Source organism: Phyllobates terribilis, unplaced genomic scaffold (assembly GCF_046119375.1).
Source record: "Phyllobates terribilis strain yellow unplaced genomic scaffold, ASM4611937v1 Scaffold_4__5_contigs__length_816908805, whole genome shotgun sequence".
Lineage (NCBI taxonomy): Eukaryota > Metazoa > Chordata > Amphibia > Anura > Dendrobatidae > Phyllobates > Phyllobates terribilis.
The window spans coordinates 238,580,828-238,604,736 of NW_027362764.1; the positions used below are offsets into that span (position 1 = coordinate 238,580,828).

General features: G+C 40.4%; 1 protein-coding gene across 1 annotated transcript in view; it reads right to left on the minus strand.

Annotated features, from left to right (window-relative positions):
• Positions 1 to 23,909, minus strand: part of CNTNAP2 (contactin associated protein 2) — a 3,253,420-nt gene that overhangs the window by 1,712,901 nt on the left and 1,516,610 nt on the right. The window contains exon 5 of the mRNA XM_073678177.1: positions 1,624 to 1,827. Coding sequence (XP_073534278.1) covers positions 1,624 to 1,827 — 204 coding nt within the window. The remainder of the gene's footprint in view (positions 1 to 1,623; positions 1,828 to 23,909) is intronic.

A 23,909-nucleotide genomic window follows, 5' to 3' on the forward strand; every position in this document is an offset into this window, starting at 1 on the left:
GTCCAACTAAACGCAAACCGGATGGAATAGCATGCCGCTGCAAGATGCTGTGGTAGCCATGCTGGTTCAGTATGCCTTCAATTTTGAATAAATCCCCCACAGTGTCACCAGCAAAGCACCCCCACACCATCATACCTCCTCCTGCATGCTTCACAGTGGGATCCAGGCATGTAGAGTCCATCCGTTCACCTTTTCTGCGTCGCACAAAGACTTGGAACAAAGGTTGGAACTAAAGATCTCAAATTTGGACTCATCAGATCAAAGCAAAGATTTCCACTGGTCTAATGTCCATTCCTTGTGTTCTTTAGCCCAAACAAGTCTCTTATGCTTGTTGCCTTCCTTAGCAGTGGTTTCCTAGCAGCTATTTTACCATGAAGGCCTGCTGCAAAAAGTCTCCTCTTAACAGTTGTTGTAGAGATGTGTCTGCTGCTAGAACTCTGTGTGGCATTGACCTGGTCTCTATTCTGAGCTGCTGTTAACCTGCAATTTCTGAGGTTGGTGACTTGGATAAACTTATCCTCAGAAGCAGAGGTGACTCTTGGTCTTCTTTTCCTGGGGCGGTCCTCATGTGAGCCAGTTTCTTTGTAGCGCTTGATGGTTTTTGCAGCTGCACTTGGGGACACTTTCAAAGTTTACCCAATTTTTCGGACTGACTGACCTTCATTTCTGAAAGTAATGATGGCCACTTGTTTTTCTTTACTTAGCTGCTTTTTTCTTGCCATAATACAAATTCTAACAGTCTATTCAGTAGGACTATCAGCTGTGTATCCACCTGACTTCTGCACAACACAACTGATAGTCCCAACCCCATTTATAAGGCAAGAAATCCCACTTATTAAACCTGACAGGGCACACCTGTGAAGTGAAATCCATTTCCGGTGACTACCTCTTGAAGCTCATCAAGAGTATGCCAAGAGTGTGCAAAGCAGTCATCAAAGCAAAAGGTGGCTACTTTGAAGAACCTAGAATATAAGACATATTTTCAGTTGTTTCACACTTTTTTGTTAAGTATATAATTCCACGTGTGTTAATTCATAGTTTTGATGCCTTCAGTTTGAATGTACAATTTTCATAGTCATGAAAATACAGAAAAATCTTTACATGAGAAGGTGTGTCCAAACTTTTGGTCTGTACTGTATATAAAAAGAAAGAGAGTGAGTTAATAGCAGAGTGAAAAAAATAAGTAGAGGTAAACACAGAAAAATTGTGCTAAACACCCACAATTTTTTTTTCCTTACCCTATGGCTGAATTCACAGCTACACTGATCACTAATGCTTTCTAATTTGCTCTATAAGTTTGCTGCTTCTATCTGTCTACTAATTAAGAAATGAAGAGCAGGAATCCTTCTCTGTGCATTGTACAGTGGGTAGGACATATGCAGGTAGTTTCTTCTCACCTGCTCAGAATCAATTGCTAATTACGAGAAAGGTTGAACTGGATGGACCTAGGTCTTTATTCAACCTATGTTACTATGTTACTATGTTACTATAGTAGAGTCTGCAGAGGTGAAAACTGGAAAACTGGTGAAAAAGCATTCTACAACTGTCCAGAGATAGTGACATGAAAGGATGGTCATCAATTGATAGCGTAACTATTAAATATATATAAAGTAAATTTGATACCTAAGTTTAATTGTAAAACCAGCTTGGACTTCTTCAGTTCCAATGTGATATAGTCTCCTTGTTGTCCTTCACCATGAAAGAGAACTCCTTCACTTGACAAGCTTTTGAATTTTAGCGAGATGACATCTTTTTCAGTTGCCATCTTCCGGTCTTTGAACTGATAGGATAGCACAGTGTTGCCATCAAAGTTGATTACATCAGCCCCTATGAAAATTAAAAGAAAAAATATTTGGTAAGTAATGTATGGATTTAAATATTATGTTTTAGATTTTAATAAGATGAATCACATTAAAGGATACATCATACAGAAAATGTAACCTACAATACTTCAGCATAATAATAAATCAAGATTAAAAAACAAACAAAACAAAACTCAACAATTTGTTTCCCTAGCTGTAAAGTTTAAGAGGCAAACCGAATATTAGAGCAACAGTACATACAATAGCAATTGGTTGACTCCACCATAAACAGGAACTTTTGGCTCGGCTAAACGTTCAAGTGTTTTCAATGAGAAAAGCAAAGTAAGCCTCTTACAGACTTCTCTAGTGCCGACTAATCTAGCCAGAAAATAAATGGATCAGGCGTTTCAATTTAGAATACTCAATCCTTTTCTCCCCAAAACTCATCTGTTGGGGAGAATCTTGTTGTCACAAAACACATCATATGGTTATTTATTGTTCTATGATTGGCAAATTCATCCTGACATTAACTCCTTTATGACTGTCAATTTTTGCATTTTTTTCCTACCCTTCTTTCAATAGCCACATTTTTTTTCAGTCAATATACCCATATTTAAATTTTTATATTTTTCCATCAATTTACCTGTATGAAGTCTTATATTGTTCTTTTTTTTTGGGGAACTGGTGTTTTTATTGATACTATTTTGGGGTGTATATAACATTTTGTTTGCTTTTTATTGCTGCAAAAAGTGCAGCGACTGAAAAACAGCAATTCTGGTGTTTCGATTATTTTTCTCTTTTAGGTGTTAACCATAAAGGTATTTACATAGATTAGTATTTTGCGCATATCAAAATACCAAATATATTTATTTTCTATATTTTATTTTTCCATTTTTGAACTGGAAAAAGGAGCAGTTCAAGCTTTTATAAATATATATTTTTATATTTTTAATAGACATTTTTGTTTTCCATTTTACTTTATTTTTTTGTCCCCATATGGGACTTGGGCCTGCGATCTTTTGATTGCTTGTTTTATATACTGCAATATTAGAGTATTGTATTGTACAATACAATAGTATTGCATTATATATAAAAGAACTGACAAACGTTAAAATCCAACCTGTGCATAGGCTTTATGGGAGTTCAAAGGTGGCAGTGATGGAAGCCTTCAGTAGGCAATCCATCGGAACCTCATCATTACGTAACCGTGGGTGTGTAATAGGCACCAGAATTTTTGCGTTACATGATAACTCCACTTAAATGCTGCTGTAGGAGTTTGACAGTGTAATTTACATGGTTATACAGCATTGTTCAGACTTAATTCTAATCACTGCAGTTAAAAGCATATGTCATTGAGCTGAAAGCATTCAGTTGCACTAGCCAAAGGACGTGCCAGTATGTCCTATGCTGGGAGGCGGTTAATGTATATGTATAAGACACATGCACAAGACTTGCTGGGCTTCCATATGGTTGTTGATAAGTCTGTCAGATGAGAGATTAAGTAGGAGAGCATGCCTAAAGGATTAATTTAAGACATGAGAGAAAAATGTCATGGATTATACATAGAGCATTAAAAAAATGTTGAAGTTGATTAAACATTCTGATTTCAATAATTGTCTCCTATTATGTTGGATCAAATAGTAGATTATGTAGTAGATATTTTGTGTCTAACATTTCGCATTTCTCTAAAAAATCAATTCTGTGCACTTTTGGACAGAAACTGTAAGAATAATTTGCAGGGTGCCAGTAAACTATTAGTTTAGAACAGTGTATTATATATGTGAACTAATATAAATACACAGAGAACCTGAGGTGTCTATATGTGAGCATAATAATAGGCATAAAATGTAATGCTACAGGCTGAAAAGAAAAGAGAGGAGATGTGAAAGAGCAGGATAATGTCTGCATCTGAAGCTTGGTGATTAGTGGACCAAACACAGCTCTCAAGAGGATTTAGTATGACTTTCACTTGCTGCCCAGTAGAAATAGCAAATCAGAAATAAAACCTGCTCTTTTAAAGGGAATCTGTCAACAGGTTTTTGCTATGTAATCTGAGAACAGCATGAGGTAGGGGTTAAAACTCTGAACTCAATGATGTGTCAAATGTCCAGCAGTGTGGTGTTGTTTACTTAAAGTGAAGGTTTAATCACATTGTGATTATTATAGCTGTGACTAGCTGATTGCTGAGCCCTGGTTCAACTCTGCCCCCTTCTGTGATAAGCAGCTCACTGATTATAGAGAGAGCCTTTTGTGGGTGGGGTTAGGTTTCTCAGCTCTGCTGCATTGCTAAATTTAAAACTCTGATTGTGTCACAACGGCTGCACCCAGTAAACTAAGTTATACATTGTTGGATTCAGGGTCTCTTTGCCTACATCATGCTGCTCTCAGATGAGGTAGCAATAACCTGCTAACAGATATTTAACTAGTAAAATAGTGTGCAGGTAGCAACTGAGCAATTCATGAGCATGTGGACGTTTTATAATTTAAACCAAAAAGCTCTAAGGTTATATTCCAGATCTAAAAAAGATGCATGAAAGAAGCTGATTCAGTTGGAGAACTTCTGAAATGAGAACTTTAGTTCTCTTTAGTCCATTAAATACCATAAAAGTGCTGACGCGTCTTTCTATATATTCAGACAGATTAGTCAAATATTATTTTGCCTTACTGCAAAAACAGCATATTTTCCTAAACTCTTTCATGGGTAATTTGATACATTTGCTTTTGTAACTTGGCCATGCTGTAGTTAGGTAGCCAAGCATTGTGTATTGCTGTCTTAGTTAAATTTATTTCTAAGTACTGTATATGTAAAACTACACAATTTGTTTGTGACTGTAGCTGTATGAAACCAGTCATGCAAAACAATAGTGGCCTTTACAGCCAAATGTGAGTTAGTGCAGGTAAAATGAATTGGATGCTAAAAGTTTGAAGATCAATTCATGATAATGACAAAGCTGCTTCTTTAAAGGGAAACTGTAATTTTATTCATGCTGCCCAAACCACAGGAATCATAAATCAGAGCCTTATTGCACGATTGTAACCTAGGAGGCAAAACTGGACTGGTGTTGGACCTGGCTGACTTATCTCAGTGCCACTCGAGATGATTTGTAGAATAATAGTCAAGATGCACAGCCAAAATATTTGAGGGTGGTACTATTACAACAAATAAGAGAGGCATTACAGTAATGATAAGCACACCTGCATGAAAATATAGCACATTTTTAAAAAAGACAAAATACAATGCGCCATACTAATATCAATTAAAGCCAAAATGCCCACAACACTGACATCCAATAAATAGGCATGTGAAACCCACAAAAATGTAATATGATGGGTCCTAAGATCTCTCTTCACCGCTTGAGGTGATTGACTGGTTTCTTCCATTTCTATATTTTGCGAGAGATCTGTCAATCACCTGGAGCGACACTGGAAAATGCAAGCCAGAGGCGGTACTGGATAAGTCTCTGCTCTCTCTATGGTTCCTAGCTGGATCTTCAAACTATATTTTCTATGAAACATCAGAGTATTTCAGAGAAAATTATACCTGGCAGCAATCATTCAGCCAGGATCTGATTTATGCTACCTGTGGTTTTGGCAGCAGGAATCGAGTGACAAGTGCCTTTAAACTTAGCTCTTTGGAATAGGCTTTCTTTGCTAATACAAGTCCATGTAGCGCCGGCGTCCCTGCCCTCTGCTAGGCAGGGACGCTGTTCCCCTCACCTCTCTGCTCCGTGCCCGGCGTCCTCCTCCCGCTCTGCTGGCAGCGCGCGCTCCTTCCCGGCCACTGTGCTTAGGGCGCGCGCACGCGCTCTCCCTCCCTCTTAAAGGGGCCGCGCGCGCCGTCCTAAGGAGTCCCCGGCCAATGGCCGGAGGACTTCACCATATATAAGGCACCTCCTCCAAAATGGAGGTGCCTGAGCAATGTTGTTGCACTGTTCACTACTCTGCTTCAGCCCTCAGGTCCCGTTGCCAGTTACCTGCCAGATACCTGCCAGATTCCTGCCAGCTTGCTGTCTTATTCCTGCCTGATATTCTGCTACCTGCCTGCTAGCCTGAGGTCCGACGGTCTGCCTTACTACTCCTGTCAGTCTGTCTAAGGACCAGCTTGCCCGCTCACCTGGGAGCGCACATCAACTACCTGCCTGCTTGCCTGAGGTCCGACGGTCTGCCTTCCAACTCTTGTCAGTCTGTCTATGGACCAGCTTGCCCGCTCACCTGGGAGCGCACATCTGCTACCTGCCTGCTAGCCTACCTGGAGGCTCTGCCGTCACGTGCTGTGACCACCTGCCTGTCCAGTGACTCCTGCCCGCTCACCTGGGAGCGCTCATCTGCTGCCTGTCTGCTAGCCTACCTGGAGGCTCTGCCGTCACGTGCTGTGACCACCCGCCTGTCCAGAGACTTCTGCCCGCTCACCTGGGAGCGCTCATCTGCCGCCTGTCTGTTGGTCTTCCTGGAGGCTCCGCCGTCACATGCTGTGACCAACCGTTTATCCAGAGACTCTCGCCTGCTCACCTGGGAGCTCACGTCTACCATCAGCCGCCACAGGTCGTACCAACCCTTTACCCAGAGACTGCCCCGGTCACTTGCCGTGACCATCTGCCCGTTCACCCAGAGACTGCCCCGGTCACTTGCCGTGACCATCTGCCCGTTCACCCAGAGACTGCCCCGGTCACTTGCCGTGACCATCTGCCCGTTCACCCAGAGACTGCCCCGGTCACTTGCCGTGACCATCTGCCCGTTCACCCAGAGACTGCCCCGGTCACTTGCCGTGACCATCTGCCCGTTCATCCAGAGACTGCCCCGGTCACTTGCCGTGACCTCCTGCCCGTTCTTCTAGAGACTGTCCCGGTCACCTGCTGCGACTGCCTGCCTGGTCGCCACCCGCTCCCTTACAAGGACCGCCCCCTTGTATAGTAGCTCAGAGGTTCCGCCTCCCAGACCCGTTACAGTCCATATAGCAATCTGCTATATATTGATACAGGGTATAAACTGATTTATTTGTTTGCAGTTTCTCCACATAAAATGCTGCATAGACTTCTGTCTACATTGTCAAATATGTAATGTACAGTTGTGATTTCAATGATCTAAACTTGAAGGCAAAATCAAAATATCATATACATGTTTAGAGCAAAAATGGGGTCAACTTAAAGCCCCATTCCAGGGTTTATTTGTATTTCACCATAGGTTATATAACAGTAGTGTATGCTCAATGAATAGTAAAAAACTTATCAGTCGCCTTCTTCAGATGTATTCCTTTCCCACTGCTCTAATTGCAGCTCTTTCTTGCCTGCTCAAACTGAAGACTGTTACATCCTCTCTAAATGTAAGTCTATGAAAGCCTCATTCTGAATCTGATAGATTTACATTGAGAAGTGACTTCCTGTTTACTCAGGAGTGAACTGGGTAGTCAGGTAATTCAGGAGAGCAGCAAAGTGGTGCTAGGAATAGAAGAAGGCGCACACATTTCGAACATACATTATTGATACCTAACCGATGGTGAAATAAAACAAAAACACCAGAATGGTACTTTAAACAGAACCAGACAGTTCCATCATGTCTCTAAAACAGCCAGCATGTGTTTAATGTTATGTTAACACCCTGGTTAACCATCCATTTGTACAGAATAAGTGATTGAAGTGTAATTGAAGTGTATGGCAAAAAAAATAATGTTAAAAATCCTTTTCAAATATGTTAAAGCGCACCTGTCAGCAGGATTGTGCTCAGTAAACTACATACACTGTCAGGCGGGTGACATTACACTGATTAAAATGATACCTTGGATGATGAAATCCGTCCTGTGGTTCCTGTGTAATTTTTACTTTCAGTTTGGAGATAATGATATGCTCGTGCTCTGGGGCGGCCTGTGGGAGGTGTTCTATCTGGTGTTCTGCTTACATATTCATCTGCATGCTCTTATAACAGCTCACTGATCCCTCACTGACCTACCCCCTCTTTTACCTAGCCCCGCACTACTAGATGCATTATGTAAAATAGGAGGCAGGTCAGTGAAGGCACAGTGAGCTGTCATAAGAGCACCCATCAGCCTCTGGAGGTTTTAAACAGAGTAGGATTCTACCTACCCATTTAAGGCTGTGTGCCCACTATGCATTTTTTAAGCATTTCCGCAGCGGCAATTCCGCTGCAGAAACCCTTAACGAAACGCTTGGCAGAAGGTCTGCCATGTTCCCCTATGATAATCCGCATGTGCTGTGCACATGCTGCGGAAATTTCCGTTGCGGATTATCATTGCGGAAAAATCCACAGCACTACCAATTATTTAGTGGAATCGCGGCATTTTCGCCGCCATTGACTTGCATTGGATCGCATTGAATCCGCATCACTGCATCTGCAGATGCGGATTCCATGCGTTTAAATGTGCGGATGGTACCCGGGTTTGGAGAAGAGGAGACTCTTGACCTGGATACCATAGTACCTGTAAAAAAAAGAATAAAATAAAAAATATACATTATACTTACCTTCTGATGGCCCCCGGTGTCCTTAGCGATGCGTCTTGGCTTGCCGGCAGCTCGCGATGGTCTAAAAAGGACATGCCTTGACGTCGGCAGTCGCATGACCCGTCACATGACAAAATGACGTCATGGCAGGTCCTTTTAGTCCACCTTTTTTTTAAGCTAGATAAACTTATACAGATTATTTTATTGTAATTATCATCATTTTACAGTTTATAGAGATTGTAGGTAATTTCTCCATATCAGAATTATATGCTCTAGACATGAATCACTCATAGTCATAATTATTTATTATGGTTTTCCAATATGTTGGTAAAAAATATTGTCTGTCTGTGATTTTTTAAGCTGAAAAAAATTATGAAGATAATTTTTATTGTAATTATCTTCATTTTACAGCTCACAGTGAATCCAGCTAATGTCTACATATCAAAATTATGGAGTATATATCACTTATAGTCATAATAATTTAATGATTTTGTAATATGTCTGTAAAAATATTGCCCGTCCTCGATTTTTTGATAAACTGTCCAGAAAAAATAAAAAGTCATGTCAGCAAACCTGCAAACCAGCCCTGTGGGAGTAATAACATGATTTGTGGTTACACCGGCACTCTGCAAGTCTCAAGCATGTGTGCAACTTTTATCATTTCTTGTCAGTGAGGCCTGATGGCTATGCTACATTGCCAGAAACTCTCTCTGGCCGTAGCTGTTAATAATTTAAATAAAGCTGTCAATCTCTGAAATGGCATTTAAATGGAATGTGCACTGAACAAAACATCATATTTGCCATAAATTGATATCAACAAAGCAGTCATCTCATCATGCAAAAAACAAGCCCTCATACAGCTCAATCGATAGAAAATTTTAACGAGTCTTGGAAAATGGCGATACAAAACTAAAAACTTTCTTTTACAAATTTGTGAATTTCTTTCTCCACTTAAAAGAAGAAAAAAAAATACACAAGTTATAGGTTTGCTGTAATCATACTATAGAATCATAATTCAATGTAGTTTTTACTACAGAATATATACCATGTGTGACAGAGTCACTGGTCTGATATACGAGGCAAGGTATGTGTCACTCAGGATGCTCTCCTGTGTGAACTGAAACCTACTGGATTTCTGTCAGCATGTTATATGCTGAAGGTTAACTCTCTTAAAAAGGGTGTGGTTTATGGGAATGGCAAAGAGGATGGGAGGCCATTCTGCTACCTCCCCTCAAGGTGTGGCTCAGCAGGGTTAAATGCTCTGTCAGCTTTGTTCCTCTGGAGTGTGTGGACTGGAGAGTGAAGTCTCCAGGCTGTGTTTGGGTGAAACCAGAGAGCAACACAGGAGGGCTGGTGTTGCTGAAGTCTTCACTGTGCTACTTGCAGTGAGCAGAGCCTCGCTTACTATTGGACTCTGTCATATCTTATCTTTTTTTGTTTTTCCCATTAACCCCGAAAGGGTCTGTTTATTTTTATGGGACACTGCTGGAGTTTTGCCACAGAATAAACCAGCAGGAAGTTTACCCAAACCGTGTGTCCTGTGTCTGCCTCTGGAGAGCAGAGCAAGTTGGTTTACCACACATGAAAGTAAAAGAAAAAAATATGTCAGAGTTGTATTTTTTTCACAATTTTACCGTACTTGGAAATTAAAGCTTTTTTCCAGTACAATATATGGTAAAATGAATGAAAAGAAAATCAACAACTTGTTCCTTAAAAAAAGCCCTAATATGGTTATGTTGAGGGAAAAATAAAACATTTGTGACTCTTGGAAAAAGAGGAGGAAAAAAGGAAAGCACAAAAATGAAAATTGGCTGATGAGGAAAAGGGCTAAACATGACTGAACTCCTTTCACTATGTCTTTCTCTCTCTCAAATATTCCCACAGTACAATGGATTGTACTTAATAAAGTGACTAACAATAAAATAATAAAAAAATATATACTGTATATTTATACACTGCTCAAAAAGATAAAGGGAACACTTAAACAACAGAATATATCTCCAAGTAAATCAAACTTCTGTGAAATCAAACTGTCCACTTAGGAAGCAACACTGATTGGCAATCAATTTCACATGCTGTTGTGCAAATGGAATAGACAAGAGATGGAAATTATTGGCAATTATCAAGACACACTCAATAAAGAAGTGGTTCTGCTGGTGGGGACCACAGACCACATCTCAGTACGAATGCTTTCTGGCTGACGTTTTGGTCACTTTTGAGTGTTGGTTGTGCTTTCACACTCGTGGTAGCATGAGACAGACTCTACAACCCACAGAAGTTGCTCAGGTAGTGAAGCTCATCCAGGATGGCACATCAATGCGAGCGGTGGCAAGAAGATTTGCTGTGTCTGTCAGCGCAGTGTCCAGAGGCTGGAGGCACTACCAAGAGACAGGCCAGTACACCAGGAGATGTGGAGGGGGCCGTAGAAGGGCAACAACCCAGCAGCAGGACCGCTACCTCCGCCTTTGTGCAAGGAGGAACAGGACGAGAACTGCCAGAGCCCTGCAAAATTACCTCCAGCAGGCCAAAAATGTGCATGTGTCTGCATAAACGGTTAGAAACCGACTCCATGAGGGTGGTATGAGGGCCCGACATCCACAGATGGGGATTGTGCTCACAGCCCAAAACCGGACGCTTGGAATTTGCCACAGAACACCAGGATTGGCAAAGTCGCAACTGGCGCCCTGTGCTCTTCACAGATGAAAGCAGGTTCACACTGAGCACATGTGACAGACGTGACAGAGAGCGTGGAGAGCGATCTGCTGCCTGCAACATCCTTCAGCATGACCGGTTTGGCAGTGGGTCAGTAATGGTGTGGGGTGGCATTTCTTTGGAGGGCCGCACAGCCCTCCATGTGCTCGCCAGAGGTAGCCTGACTGCCATTAGCTGCCAAGATGAAATCCTCAGACCCCTTGTGAAACCATATGCTGGTGTGGTTGGCCCTGGGTTCCTCCTAATGCAGGACAATGCCAGACCTCATGTGGCTGGAGTGTGTCAGCAGTTCCTGCAAGATGAATGCATTGAAGCTATGGACTGGCCCGCCCGTTCCCCAGACCTGAATCAGATTGAGCATATGTGGGACATCATGTCTCGCTCCATCCACCAACGTCACGTTGCACCACAGACTGTCCAGGAGTTGGCGGATGCTTTAGTCCAGGTCTGGGAGGAGATCCCACAGGAGACCATCCGCAAACTCATCAGGAGCATGCCCAGGCATTGTAGGAAGGTCATACAGGCACGTGGAGGCCACACACAATACTGAGCCTCATTTTGACTTGTTTTAAGGACATTACATCAAAGTTGGATCAGCCTGTAGTGTGTTTTTCCACTTTAATTTTGGGGGTGACTCCAAATCCAGGCCTCCATTGGTTAATAAATTTGATTTCCATTGATGATTTTTGTGTGATTTTGTTGTCAGCACATTCAACTTTGTACAGAACAAAGTATTCAATGAGAATATTTCACTCATTCAGATCTAGGATATGTTATTTGAGTGTTCCCTTTATTTTTTTGAGCAGTGTATATGTATATATATATATAGGCTATAAAAAACTACACAGTGTTTTACATAGGATTAGGTCGGCTTGTGTTTGTGCCTCACAATCTTGTGCTATCATTTCTCAGTTCATTCATCCTTCTCATTTGATTCATTTCACTTTCCATCCTATTAATCTGTCTTTGTCTGCTTTCTCTAGTGTTCTCCCATAGATCTTCCAGAACTTGATAAGAAGGTCTGAAACTCGCTGAATGAACAAGATGTTGGACGCAGCCACAGATGCACAAGCCACGTTCTCTGCATGCTGGATACTCTGTAAAATGCATTTAGGAAACTTTCTAAATTTCATTGATTTTGCTAAATTATGGTTAACATATTTTCTTACTAAGAAAAAGAAAATAGGCTAAAAAAGCATATGTTTGCTAATCATTAGAAAAAAAGATATTATTTTTAGATTACCAGATAATTTGGGAAATCATGCATTGCACACAGACATACACTATGTGCTAAAAAAATACTTACAATAGTAATTTGTCTGAGCAACCAGTTAATTTTTTTATTCTCCATTTTTTTTTTATTCTCCATAAAAGTATATAGTATATACTGTACAGAATACATAACTTTAAACTAGTCTGTTTTAATCAGAACTGTTCAAGGTGCTGAAGACCAGCTGGAACAGGATGTATAGAGCGGAACTCTGTAAATTGTGTACTGACTGAATAGACATATGACCACTGCTGCCAATTGCTATCCACAACAGTGATGCATTCTTTACCACTGCTGCAAGTGACTCGCCCAGGGGAATGGGGACGACTCGATACCCGGGCCTTTGCCTGGCCTTGGGGATGTCGCGGTGGTCGGCTCCCGGTCCCGTACCCTGGGGTCAACTTTTAAAAGGGGATTGTTTGTTAATTTTATGGAAGTTCATGACGCCACCTGTGGTTTCTGGTGAGAATCACCAGCGCTGCGGCAGTCCACTGAGGCCGGTGATATGGCAGCTCAATGGTATAGCTCCCCACAGGTGGAGCTAGGCCTCAGGGCAGCGTACAGAGAGGGGGGATGCAGGACAGGCGAGACCCAGCCGGGTCAGAGCAAGAACGGGGATGGACACGGTATTCACTTCAGTACCTTTTACTGGTGGTAATTGAGGCACATCCTGGAGCACTGTAGGGTGAAGGGTGCATATCAGGATCGTCCCCCAATTAGCGGGTGTAGGGCCTCCTGTTTCTTGCCTCTGCGTAGTAAGTTTCTGACCTGCCTGGAGCTAGGCCTAACTTTATCTCTGTCCTGCACCGGCTGACGTTGTGGTAGGGCCTTCTCTTGGAGTGCACGCTCCCAGCTTACGGGCCTATGTGTCTCCTGGCTCTGTTACGTATCAGCTCTCTGGTGAACCTGGGACCTGTAGTTCTCCAGGGATTCCGGTTGTGCCTTACTGGGTCGTAGAGATCCCGGTAAGCTCGGACCCGGTGTCCGGTATATGTTTCGGGGTGAGCTGGGTAAACTCCTCTGCCCCCCACTGTTACTCACTTTCCACTCGCCTTTGACCATGCTCGGGCCCTCACTAGGCTACTCACACTAACGGCAGCTTGCCGCTCTTCACCGCTCTTACAGGCGTCAGCACGCCTTAAGCTCTAACTGAGCTACAACTGAGTCTGGACTGTGCTCCACTGCAGCTGACTCCTCTCAGGCACATCTACTGCAGGAACTCTCTCAACAGACTTGACTCTCTGTCAACTCCAGATTAACTGAGCTCGACTCTGTATTCAGGTCTCTACTTGCTGAACTCTCCAGAGGAACTGCTGAATCACTCTGCTGCCTGGCTCCACCTTCCCTATTTATATCCCTAACGGGCTCCCTCTGCTGGTCTGAGGTGGAAGGTGGAGATGTGTGAATGTTTATGGGGGCCTCTTGTGGAGGATTCCATTAATGCACCCTTCAAGGATCTGTGGTACAAAGTGCAGCTGGGTGCCACACAAGTGATTGACTGCAGTTATCACATGTTTGTCTGGCCAGAATAGGGAGCACAAAGACCCACCTCGCAATTAAGGAGATGATAGGCGGAAAACATTAAGGTACAGTTACTCCAATTAATTGTAATAAGTGTTCATATTGCATCTGAGCCATCTCAGTTCAGACAAAATGAGCCCATAGCAACCGACTAGCCTCATGTGACCCCATCCACCTTCCATTCCGGATGGTTATGTCATAGATGTCATAGACGCAGCTCTGAGGAACAGCACCAGTCTGGAATGCATCAATTTTTTTTTAAATATTCCCACTTTCCTTGGCATATTAATAAGGGGTTGCCCTGTAATAACAATCCCTTTAAGGATTAGACAAATTTGGGTCTGCAAAAACATTTTCTAAGGCAACATTCAATATGTACTTTTCAATTTCAGCTTGCTAACATCTTTGTACCTGTATTTCCAAACCTTTTGAAATTCTACAATGTATACATTAGAGAAGGTTGCTTAATTCTCAGTTTTACTTGTTTATCACTAGAACAATTACACATAAACAATAAGAAACCATCCTGAAATGTAAATGTATAGAGTTAAACACTTAAAGGGGTTGTCTCGTCTTTTGCTAAGTCTGCAGTCACTCCATATGACTGTAGACTTCTGAATCCTCATAGTGTGTACACCACATGCTGACAAGATTCTTTGGTGCTGGTGGCAAGAGTGGATGGTTACATGACTGCAAGTACACAATATGAATACTTCTGGCCACATTCTGACTAGACATGCTTGACCACACTCCATACAAGTGAGCTGAGTGAGCCCGAGCACATCTAGTTGAAATATGGCTGGGAGTATGGAGATCACATAATTGCGATCACGTAACCTCCTGCTCTTGTCACCAACACCAGAGAATCTTGACAGCATGTGGTGCGCACGCTATGAGGATTCAGAAGTCTACAGTAACATAGAGTGACTACAGATTATCAGTAAAAGGCAAGACAACCCCTTTAAATCTTTAGCTCTCCACCTTTTTTAAACCTTTGGGAATGGGGGTTTGGACATTAATATGACTCATACTACACCTAGAAATCAAGCAGCTATATATACAACACTATAATGGGGTCAGGTGCATCGTTTTAAAAAAAATTTCCACCAACTGATTTTAGACTGGGAGTACACATCCACTACATTAAAACAAACAAGTGTCTTAGCTCTGATTGGTGCTTGAGGTGCTTAAGAGAACATGAAACATATTTTCATATGAAAGTAGGCAAAATCCTTAAATGTAACATAGGAGCTCCAAAATGTTAATTACATCATATACATGCCTGGGAAGTTAGAACCTACCACTAAATCCAAATGTTGTGATCTACTAGGATGACATTCTTCAACACTTATACTTTCCTTTAAAAAATAAAGTGTAACTCCCATATTAGATTAAAATTCATTATTTAAGATATACAATATTATGGCTATCAAAGACTTGACATGGATAAAAATATACAATGTCTAGAATTTACAGGACCATTTACATAAATATATTTCAGTATATATATACATATATATATATATATATATATATTGTAGTGCAGAAGTATTCACACAGTGCGGTAATAAGGCAGTGACCGAGGAAAGTTAAATGAAAATGTCTTAATTTTACAAAAACTCACAATTTAAAGGTAAACGGTACCCTCCGGATCGCAGCAGGGTCATCAAAGAACAGTCCATTTCCAAACCCGTTGCCATGGTTGACTGCACCACCGTATCTCTCTGAAGTGCACCAGGAGTTTTGCTTCCCTTGGCTATGTGTTCACATCACACAGGCCTGTCTTGCACAGAGCCTCCTGCTCTGCAGCTAGCAAACAAACCACTGGCACACCCAAACCTTTGCTGAAGTTTTGAATCAAGGACATGAACCAGTTGTAAGACCCGGGCAGGAGGGAGTGACCCGTCCCTCTACTATCCTGTAGATCACTCAAAAATAAAAGCCCTGGTCAGGTTTTCTTAAATCCAACTTGGTCAAATAGCTTGACCAAGTCCAAACATTTATTTTTCACTGCAAGCAAAGCTGTTTCTATAATTGCAATGCATCCCAGCGGGTTCAATATGCTTCTATGCATATCCTAGGGGAGAAGTACCGTTCCTCACATATAATCCCCTTCACTGTCTCACTATATATATATTAATACATACATAGTAAATGTTTTGTTATGTCCTGTCTTACACAAGTGAACCAAAACATTCAAACAAGCAAATAAATCTAAAAGGACTGCTTCCTTATCATTTAATACTGAGAATGATGGGGCTGGGGGAAAATGTCTGCAAGTGGGTAGCTAACTGGCTAAAGGATAGAAGGCAGAGGGTGGTTATAAATAGAATATACTCAGATTGGGTAAGTGTCACTAGTGGGGTACCACAGGGGTCTGTACTAGGCCCAATGTTATTTAACATCTTTATTAACGACATAGTCAACGGGATAAATAGTAAAATATCAATATTTGCAGATGACACAAAGTTATGCAAAACAATTAATACAAAAGAGGACAGTGCAGACTTACAGAGGGATTTGGATAAGCTGGGTAGGTGGAGCATTAAATGGCAAATGAGGTTTAACGAGGAGAAATGTAAGGTCATACATATGGGAAGGAAAAATGGAAGTCACCAGTACTCACTGAATGGGAAATCATTGGGGAATTCTGAGATGGAGAAGGACTTGGGCATCTTGATTGATAGCAAACTAAATTGGAGTGCCCAAAGTCAGGCCGCTGCTGTAAGGGCAAACAGGGTAATGGGATGTATCAGAAGAGGTATAGCTGCAAAGGATGAGAACATTGTTCTTCCACTGTACAAAGCACTGGTCAGACCACACTTGGAATACTGTGCTCAGTTATGGGCCCCAATATATAGAAAGGATATAAATGAGCTTGAAAAGGTACAAAGGAGGGCAACAAAATTAATAAAGGGAATGGAGGGACTGCAATACCCAGAGAGGTTGGAAAAACTAGGACTATTCAGCCTGGAAAAGAGAAGGTTGAGGGGGGACATAATAAATGTGTACAAATATGTTAGGGGACAGTATAGAGATCTTGCCCAGGATTTGTTCAAAAGGAGGGATATTACGGTAACAAGAGGGCATTCACTAAGACTGGAAGAGAAAAGGTTTCAGCACCAGCATAGGAAGGGGTTCTTTACGGTAAGAGCAGTGAGAATATGGAATTCATTGAGTGAGGAGACGGTAATGTCGGATTCACTACACCAGTTCAAGCGGGGACTGGATGCATTTCTAGATACCAGGCAGATTTCAGCATATACTTAAAAATAAAATAAAATAGTAGGTTGTTGATACAGGGATTTATTCTGACTGCTGGTTTCAGAGTCGGGAGGGAATTTTTCCTCAGGTGAAGATTGGCTAAATCATTTGGGGTTTTTGCCCTCCTCTGGATCAACTTTAGCAATTACAGAACTAACAGGTCGAACTTGATGGACGCAAGTCTTTATTCGGCTTTACAAACTATGTTACTATGTTACTAAAGGATCACATGCATTAGCTACACTTTCCTTGCATCTAAGAACTGTGCTTCGTGCAGTCTGTTTGTCAGAGAATTTTATTACCAATTGTTACTTTGATATTATGCTTTTGATGTAGAAATGTCTGCAGTAAATACTTAACTTGTGCACATACCCCAGGTTTTGGGGAAATTCCACTTAAATTCTGCTAATGCACATGCAGATCATGGCGCATCACGTTGTGCATCCATGGCTATGGATAGCCTGTGTCACTCAGGCTAAAGATAGTTTATAGGAGGCAACCTCTTTAACAGTTGTTGAATCTGTAAATATATGTACATTATGATTTTTAGAGCTCGAATGAAGGGAGAAGAGCCCCAAATATACTTCTTTCACAGAAGGCCACTGGTGTCAGTGTTCGCCTTTGCGGAAATTGATCAATCATTAGCAGGATGCATCATGCAGGGGGAAAAAACATTCCCCCAGAAGGTCAGAAGATGAGGCTTTGAGACATGTAATGATAGACAGTGATCTCTGCAGCTACTTTGTAGATTAGAGCAGAGATGAGTGTGATTACAAATACCTCTAATAGCTTTCATCTCACAGCAGACAGTGCGGGGGGGGGGGGAGGGTGACAGCTGAGTTGAGTGTCATTATAAGCACCTCAAGCTTTCATCTCATGGTAGTCAGTGTGTGGAGAGAGAAAGTACAATTGAGCTGACTGAAATCACAAACAGCTCTCCTCTCACAGAATCGTCATCTCTACTGTACTCCCACTCCCCTAAACTGTGATTGCCTTCAGATTAAAGCTGGAGGGGTTCTGGAATGCGCCAATGGGCTTATGCTACCTAGAAATCTAGGAGACCTAGCCACACTGATAAAGTCAAGTTCTCTGCTTGAATTCTCCAATATAACTGATATAATCCTTCATGACATAATTACCTAATTTTAAAAAAATGCATGCTCATGAATTTCAGCTTTTCTCAGACCTACTTGTTTGATCAAGAAGAAGGCAAAGGTATCCTACTTTATCCCACAGGGGAGATAAAAACACTTTTTTTTAGCATTGCTTCTTTCTAGTAGTAAACTGTAGATTGTTATGAGGGTCTCTCAGAGGTTACCTGGTAGCTCTAAAAAGAGCTACTAAAGACAGGCTTTGTGCTGGCTACTCTGACTATCTGGTCCCATTTTTTATTCCTGTTTAGAGATGTGGACATAGGAATGGTTTTGTAGCCGAGTCAGAACCAGGAAGGCATACAAGGTACAAATTGAAAGACAAAAGAATGTCCAGGACGGGAATAACAGAGGCTAAACAAGTACTAAACAAAGTGCTGTTACCAGATGTTACCAGATGTTGTAGTCACAATGTCTGGCACTAAAAAATGACTCTCATGTGTTTAAAAAGATAGAAGCCACACCCTGGGCTGACAGCAGTGAGAAATACTAACTAGGTAGGAATTAACGCTCAAGCTTCGGGGCAAAACCCAAGTCCCAGGAGTAAAACAAAGCTACATTATTGCCACTCTGTGTCACAGACCAACTGGAGTAGATACAGAGGAGAGAGGCCCAAGCACAGATTGTATAATTGTGGTAGACAGCGTTAAAAAACAGGTGATAAAAGTTCAAAATATCTTTATTCCGTCATACAAAATAAGCAACGTTTTGACCTGTCACAGGTCTTTTGCACCTATTTCTGGATGCTGTCTATCATAATTTATGCATGGTACATCCAAGTGGCTTCCTTAGGACTTGGACATTGCTTCCTTACAAAGGGGAAAGCCCTGTTTGAACTGTTGTCCTCTCAAGAGTGCTGTGAGACAAGTCTATGCCTTTGAGGCCCCAGGACAGAAGTCAGATAGACTTTGACAAATTGAAGTGAAGCTATTCTTAAGTTATCAGAAACTTTATATTACATCTTGATCCATCAACATTGTAATTGGGGGAATTGAGGATTGTGCATGTTGGATCTCTTTATGTCCAAGTATTTTGTTCTCTTGGAGGCTTAGAGTGCTTCCCTCATCATTCCTATGAGCAAGTATGCTTATTAAATGTGTGGTTTTCCTCTGCGTACTCTGGTATCCTCATACACATACAGTGGGGAAAATAAGTATTTGATACACTGCCGGTGTTACAAGTTTTCCCACCTACAAAGAATGGAGAGCTCTGTAATTTTTATCGTAGGTACACTTCAACTGTGAGAGACAGAATCTAAAAAAAAAATCCAGAAAATCACATTGTATGATTCTTGCATAAATAATTAGCATTTTATTGAATGAAAGAATTATTTGATACAATAGAAAAACAGAACTTAATATTTGGTAGAGAAACCTTTGATTACATTTACAGATCTCAGACGTTTCCTGTAGTTCTTGATCAAGTTTGCACACAATGCAGCAGAGATATTGGCCCACTCCTCCTTACAGATCTTCTCCAGATCTTTCAGGTTTAGACAGTCACAACACACACAGACTAACAAACTGGAAATCACTGCATGTGGTGCAGCTGTCTAACAGCCACAAGATATGCAGCCGCGATGACACAAACATATTTTTAGAGGACGCCGAAGATACTCTGTTAGCACTTAAGCATACTAGGATAACACCTTATCCAAGCAAGTTCACACAACACTAATAGCCAGATAGATAGATAAATAGTTATATAGCTATAGAAAAAATAAAATTAAAGCAACACTAGCAAGCAATATGTAGAAGATCGGGTGCCAAGTATTCAGGCATATACCAATCCTCAATATAAGGCCAAAAAATGAAGACAGCACTCCTTTTGAGCAAAATTGAATGGTAATTTAATAGCCCATGTGGGCTTCTGGCAATGTTTTTTCTCCAAATGTGAGCCTTTCTCAGAAAGTTATATAGTTATATGGCTAGATAGATATATACATAATAGATACATAGATATATACATAGTCCTGCCACTGCTGGCTTACTCTGTGTACTGGCGCAGGGAGACTGAGGCAAGAGGAGGGTCTGGCAAAGTTTGTTCATGTGGTGTCTGGTGTGATGTTAAGTCCAGTCTCTGCTAGACTGAAAAACTCTAGATGGGGTGTGAGCAGCTCCCCCAGAATCAGGAGTGAGGATAATCACATGCCAAATTGTGGTATCTAGGCAATAGTGCATAATGCTGACAGGGAGTATGTTTCAAACTGTCACAATTCTGCAACCTAGGCACTCACACAGAATAGTAAAATAGCCCAAGCAACTCCTTTAAAGGGAGAAATTTAACAGTCTCAACTGCAGAGTAGTAGCAATAGAATATATTAGAAAAAAACAGCACTGACATTTTTTAATGGCAGAAAAACACTAAATAACTACTTTGAAATGTATAATTTTTCTATCATAGTACTGAAACTCAGATTAAGATGAGATAACAGTGAAAAAAGACTGAAAGTAAAGGGTAATTGATTTGAGAATAATGCCTGCTATGAACTGAGACAGAGAAAAGCCTTTGGCAAGGAAATTGGAAAAACGCAAAATAGAATAGAATAAAAGCTGAAAAACAAATTTATACATTTTATTAGGTGAATGATTTTTATGTTACTATGTTCACTTTAGTCTTATACCAGAGAATATGCATTTATATTGTCAGTGTCACCTATCATATACAGTATTAGAACATTGCCTATTGCAAATGCACAATATGACACCTTTAATTTTTCTATTTTCTATTTTTCACTTCTTTAATATTATATTACATAAATCAGATATCTTGTATCTATCTAAAGATTGTAAATGCAGTATATATCTATAAAATCCCCCAAAAATCAAAAGCAATTAATTAGTCATAGTTATGGAGTTTCATGTGATTGCAATACAAATATACATTACATCTGTATATCAGTATGCAGAATGTCCATTTGCTAACGCAATTTTAGAGGCAAAGAGTAAATTAATCTCCCTCTGGGTACTGTTTAATTATTGGATTAATGTTTGGTTAATCGGCATAGGCTTCAGAATTAGCTGTGATTGTTGGGAAAAACTGTGTTTCATCATACAATTGCTATCAGTGTCGACACTGATGATCCTGGTCTAAATGAAAAACTGATTTTTATCGACCTTCCGCTTTCACTCATAAATGGTTGTCCCAACTTGGAACAGCCTCTTTAGTAAAAAAAAAAATAAAAATAAAGCAATATGATGTGTATCAGTATATGAAAAATTGACTGCAATACACAGTATGATATATAAGGAATAAATTTCAATGTATGGAAAAAATGTACTTAAATACTAAAACGTGCAGCAGGTTCTCACAACTACTGCAAGCTCATTCTTCTGTGGAATTGCAGAGGATTTTCATTCTGTGTAATAGATATATTGACACCTTTCTCAAATTTGCAGATAAATCCAAATTGTTGGTGAAATGGAAAAAGCTTGCTACATAATACATAAAGTTTTAAACGTGGCTACCATCCTCTAACAAGATATAAGTAATTTGCATAATGTGGGAGTAATTTTTAGGGTATGTGAACATGACTTCTTTTTCAGGTGGGTCCACTCCTTAACCCACCTGAAAGAACACTCAACAAAAGTGAAAAAAGAATGTTACTGTATGTTTGGACGGCAATGAAAAAAAATGATGTACTGCGCACATTTTCAGTCTTTTTAATTTATTTTAACTGCTTCAGGTTTCGAAAGATGTAATGTGATTAAAAGAAGTGACTGGTCCATTCTTCAGGTGTATGCTCACTATTGTATACGTATAAGTGAAAAAAATAAATTTACAGATATTTGCCGTAAAAACAAAACAAAAAAATGCCAAAGAAGATGCCTCAACAAAAGTCAGCAGGTATGTCAGTTTCCAATTTTTAACGCTTTATTTATAGTAAAGTGAGAAAAATGTGCCATCTCTGAAATGTTCTGGTTAAGAAAACCTCATTTCAAATCCAGTATGAGTGAAATTTTCAGGATTTGACTTTATAATTTTGGATCCCTGTGCTAAAATAGTAAGTGGCTATAAAAAAATCTTTCCACTTCTAGTAGACTAAGCATATCTATGCATAATCAGATATCATCATTGCAATGATAAAATATGACACTCCTTATCCCAAATGGAAAATTTGTTAAAGCACCACTCCAGCATCTTTTTTTACTGCAAAGATGGAGTGGTGCTACTAATGTAAGGTCCCCACACTTAGTCTAATACTTAACTGCTGCCATCTTCATCTTTTGTGACCTGCCAGATCGCTCTAGTGTTTGCTTGAGAGAGGCAGAGGTCACTTTTCAATAAAAGTCTATGAGAGAGTCGTTCTTGCTCTCTTAGACTTACATTGAGAACTTGTGGCCGTTCTTCTGACTTATGGCCAGTCAGAAGTTACGGTCATAAGATGGAGCCATGGGACCCCAGGAAGAGCTGAAGATGGCTGGAGGTGAGTATAATATTAGGTGCAGGGATCTTGCATTAGTAGCACCACTCCAGTGCTGAAATAAAAAAAATGCTGAAGTGATGCTTGACAGGACCTCTTATCTCTTCTGTGCAAGTTATGATACTGATTTCTTCATAAGTTGCATTGCATACAATAGGACCCAGGTGCAACTATTACCCATGCATGCATTGCCTCATTTCCCTTTCAGGGAATTTAAAATTTCAGCTTGTTCTGTTATTTGTGTCTTTGTTTTTGTTTGTTTTTAAGATACAAATCTCCTAATCCTCATTATAGACATAGAGGTAATTGATAATACTCTGGATGTAGATAGGGAACATTAGGGGAAGATTAGGAGATGTACACATTGAACTAAATAATAAAACACTATGCAGAAATTCCCTCAGCTTCCACTGATAACAAGTTCCTAAGTTTCCACTAAATAGGCTACATGTAGCCAGAATGTTATGATTTAATGCTTTTCCTTTGGTGGTGATTTGGAGCTCTGTGTAAGAAAAACAGCTCTGTAAGGATGCCATCAGCTAGTTCCAGGAGCATCCAGTATAATTCTGAATGAATATCTTCTGACAAGCCCACAATACGGGTTGTAAATTATACTGTATAACAGGATATGTAGAAAAGCTTACAACTTAAAGTGATTGAACCAAAAGATAGGGAATAGCTTCAGGTAGCTGATGGTCTGACCTCTGAGACCCCCACGGATTGTGAAAATGGGGCTCTGAAGAGCACTGTCTGAATGGAGTGGAGGTGGATTATGCGCACTCAATAGAGTGCTGCACTCAACTTTTTGGCATTCACTCTAAGCAAGAATGAATGGATGTGTGCATTCTCAACCTCTACTCCATTCAGACAGGGCTTTTCATAGTCTTGTTCTTCCAAACATGGTACAACACCTTAAACAACAGCATATCATATATAATACTTGATATTGTAATAGAATCCTATGTAAAAAATTTTAAACCTCAAACATGTTATTATCAGAGTCATTAAGCATGTATCACGTTCATACTTTAATTACTAATTTCTCTGATTGTTCAATAATAATTACCTAGTAATATAATTTGCACATGGCAAAATTGAGTATTGCATAAGAGTACCTCAGATTCAATGATATGAGTAAACGAAAAGCTTATTACAACTAATCCATCACGATAATGAAAAAGAAACAAAGTAAATAGAGAGGAAAATATATTGAATTTACAACTTATGAGAAAACAGCTAATTTACTATTTATGAGAGTAATTTGTCAGTACGACCAAGGCATGCAAGATAAAATAGCAATGGTACTGTTATACA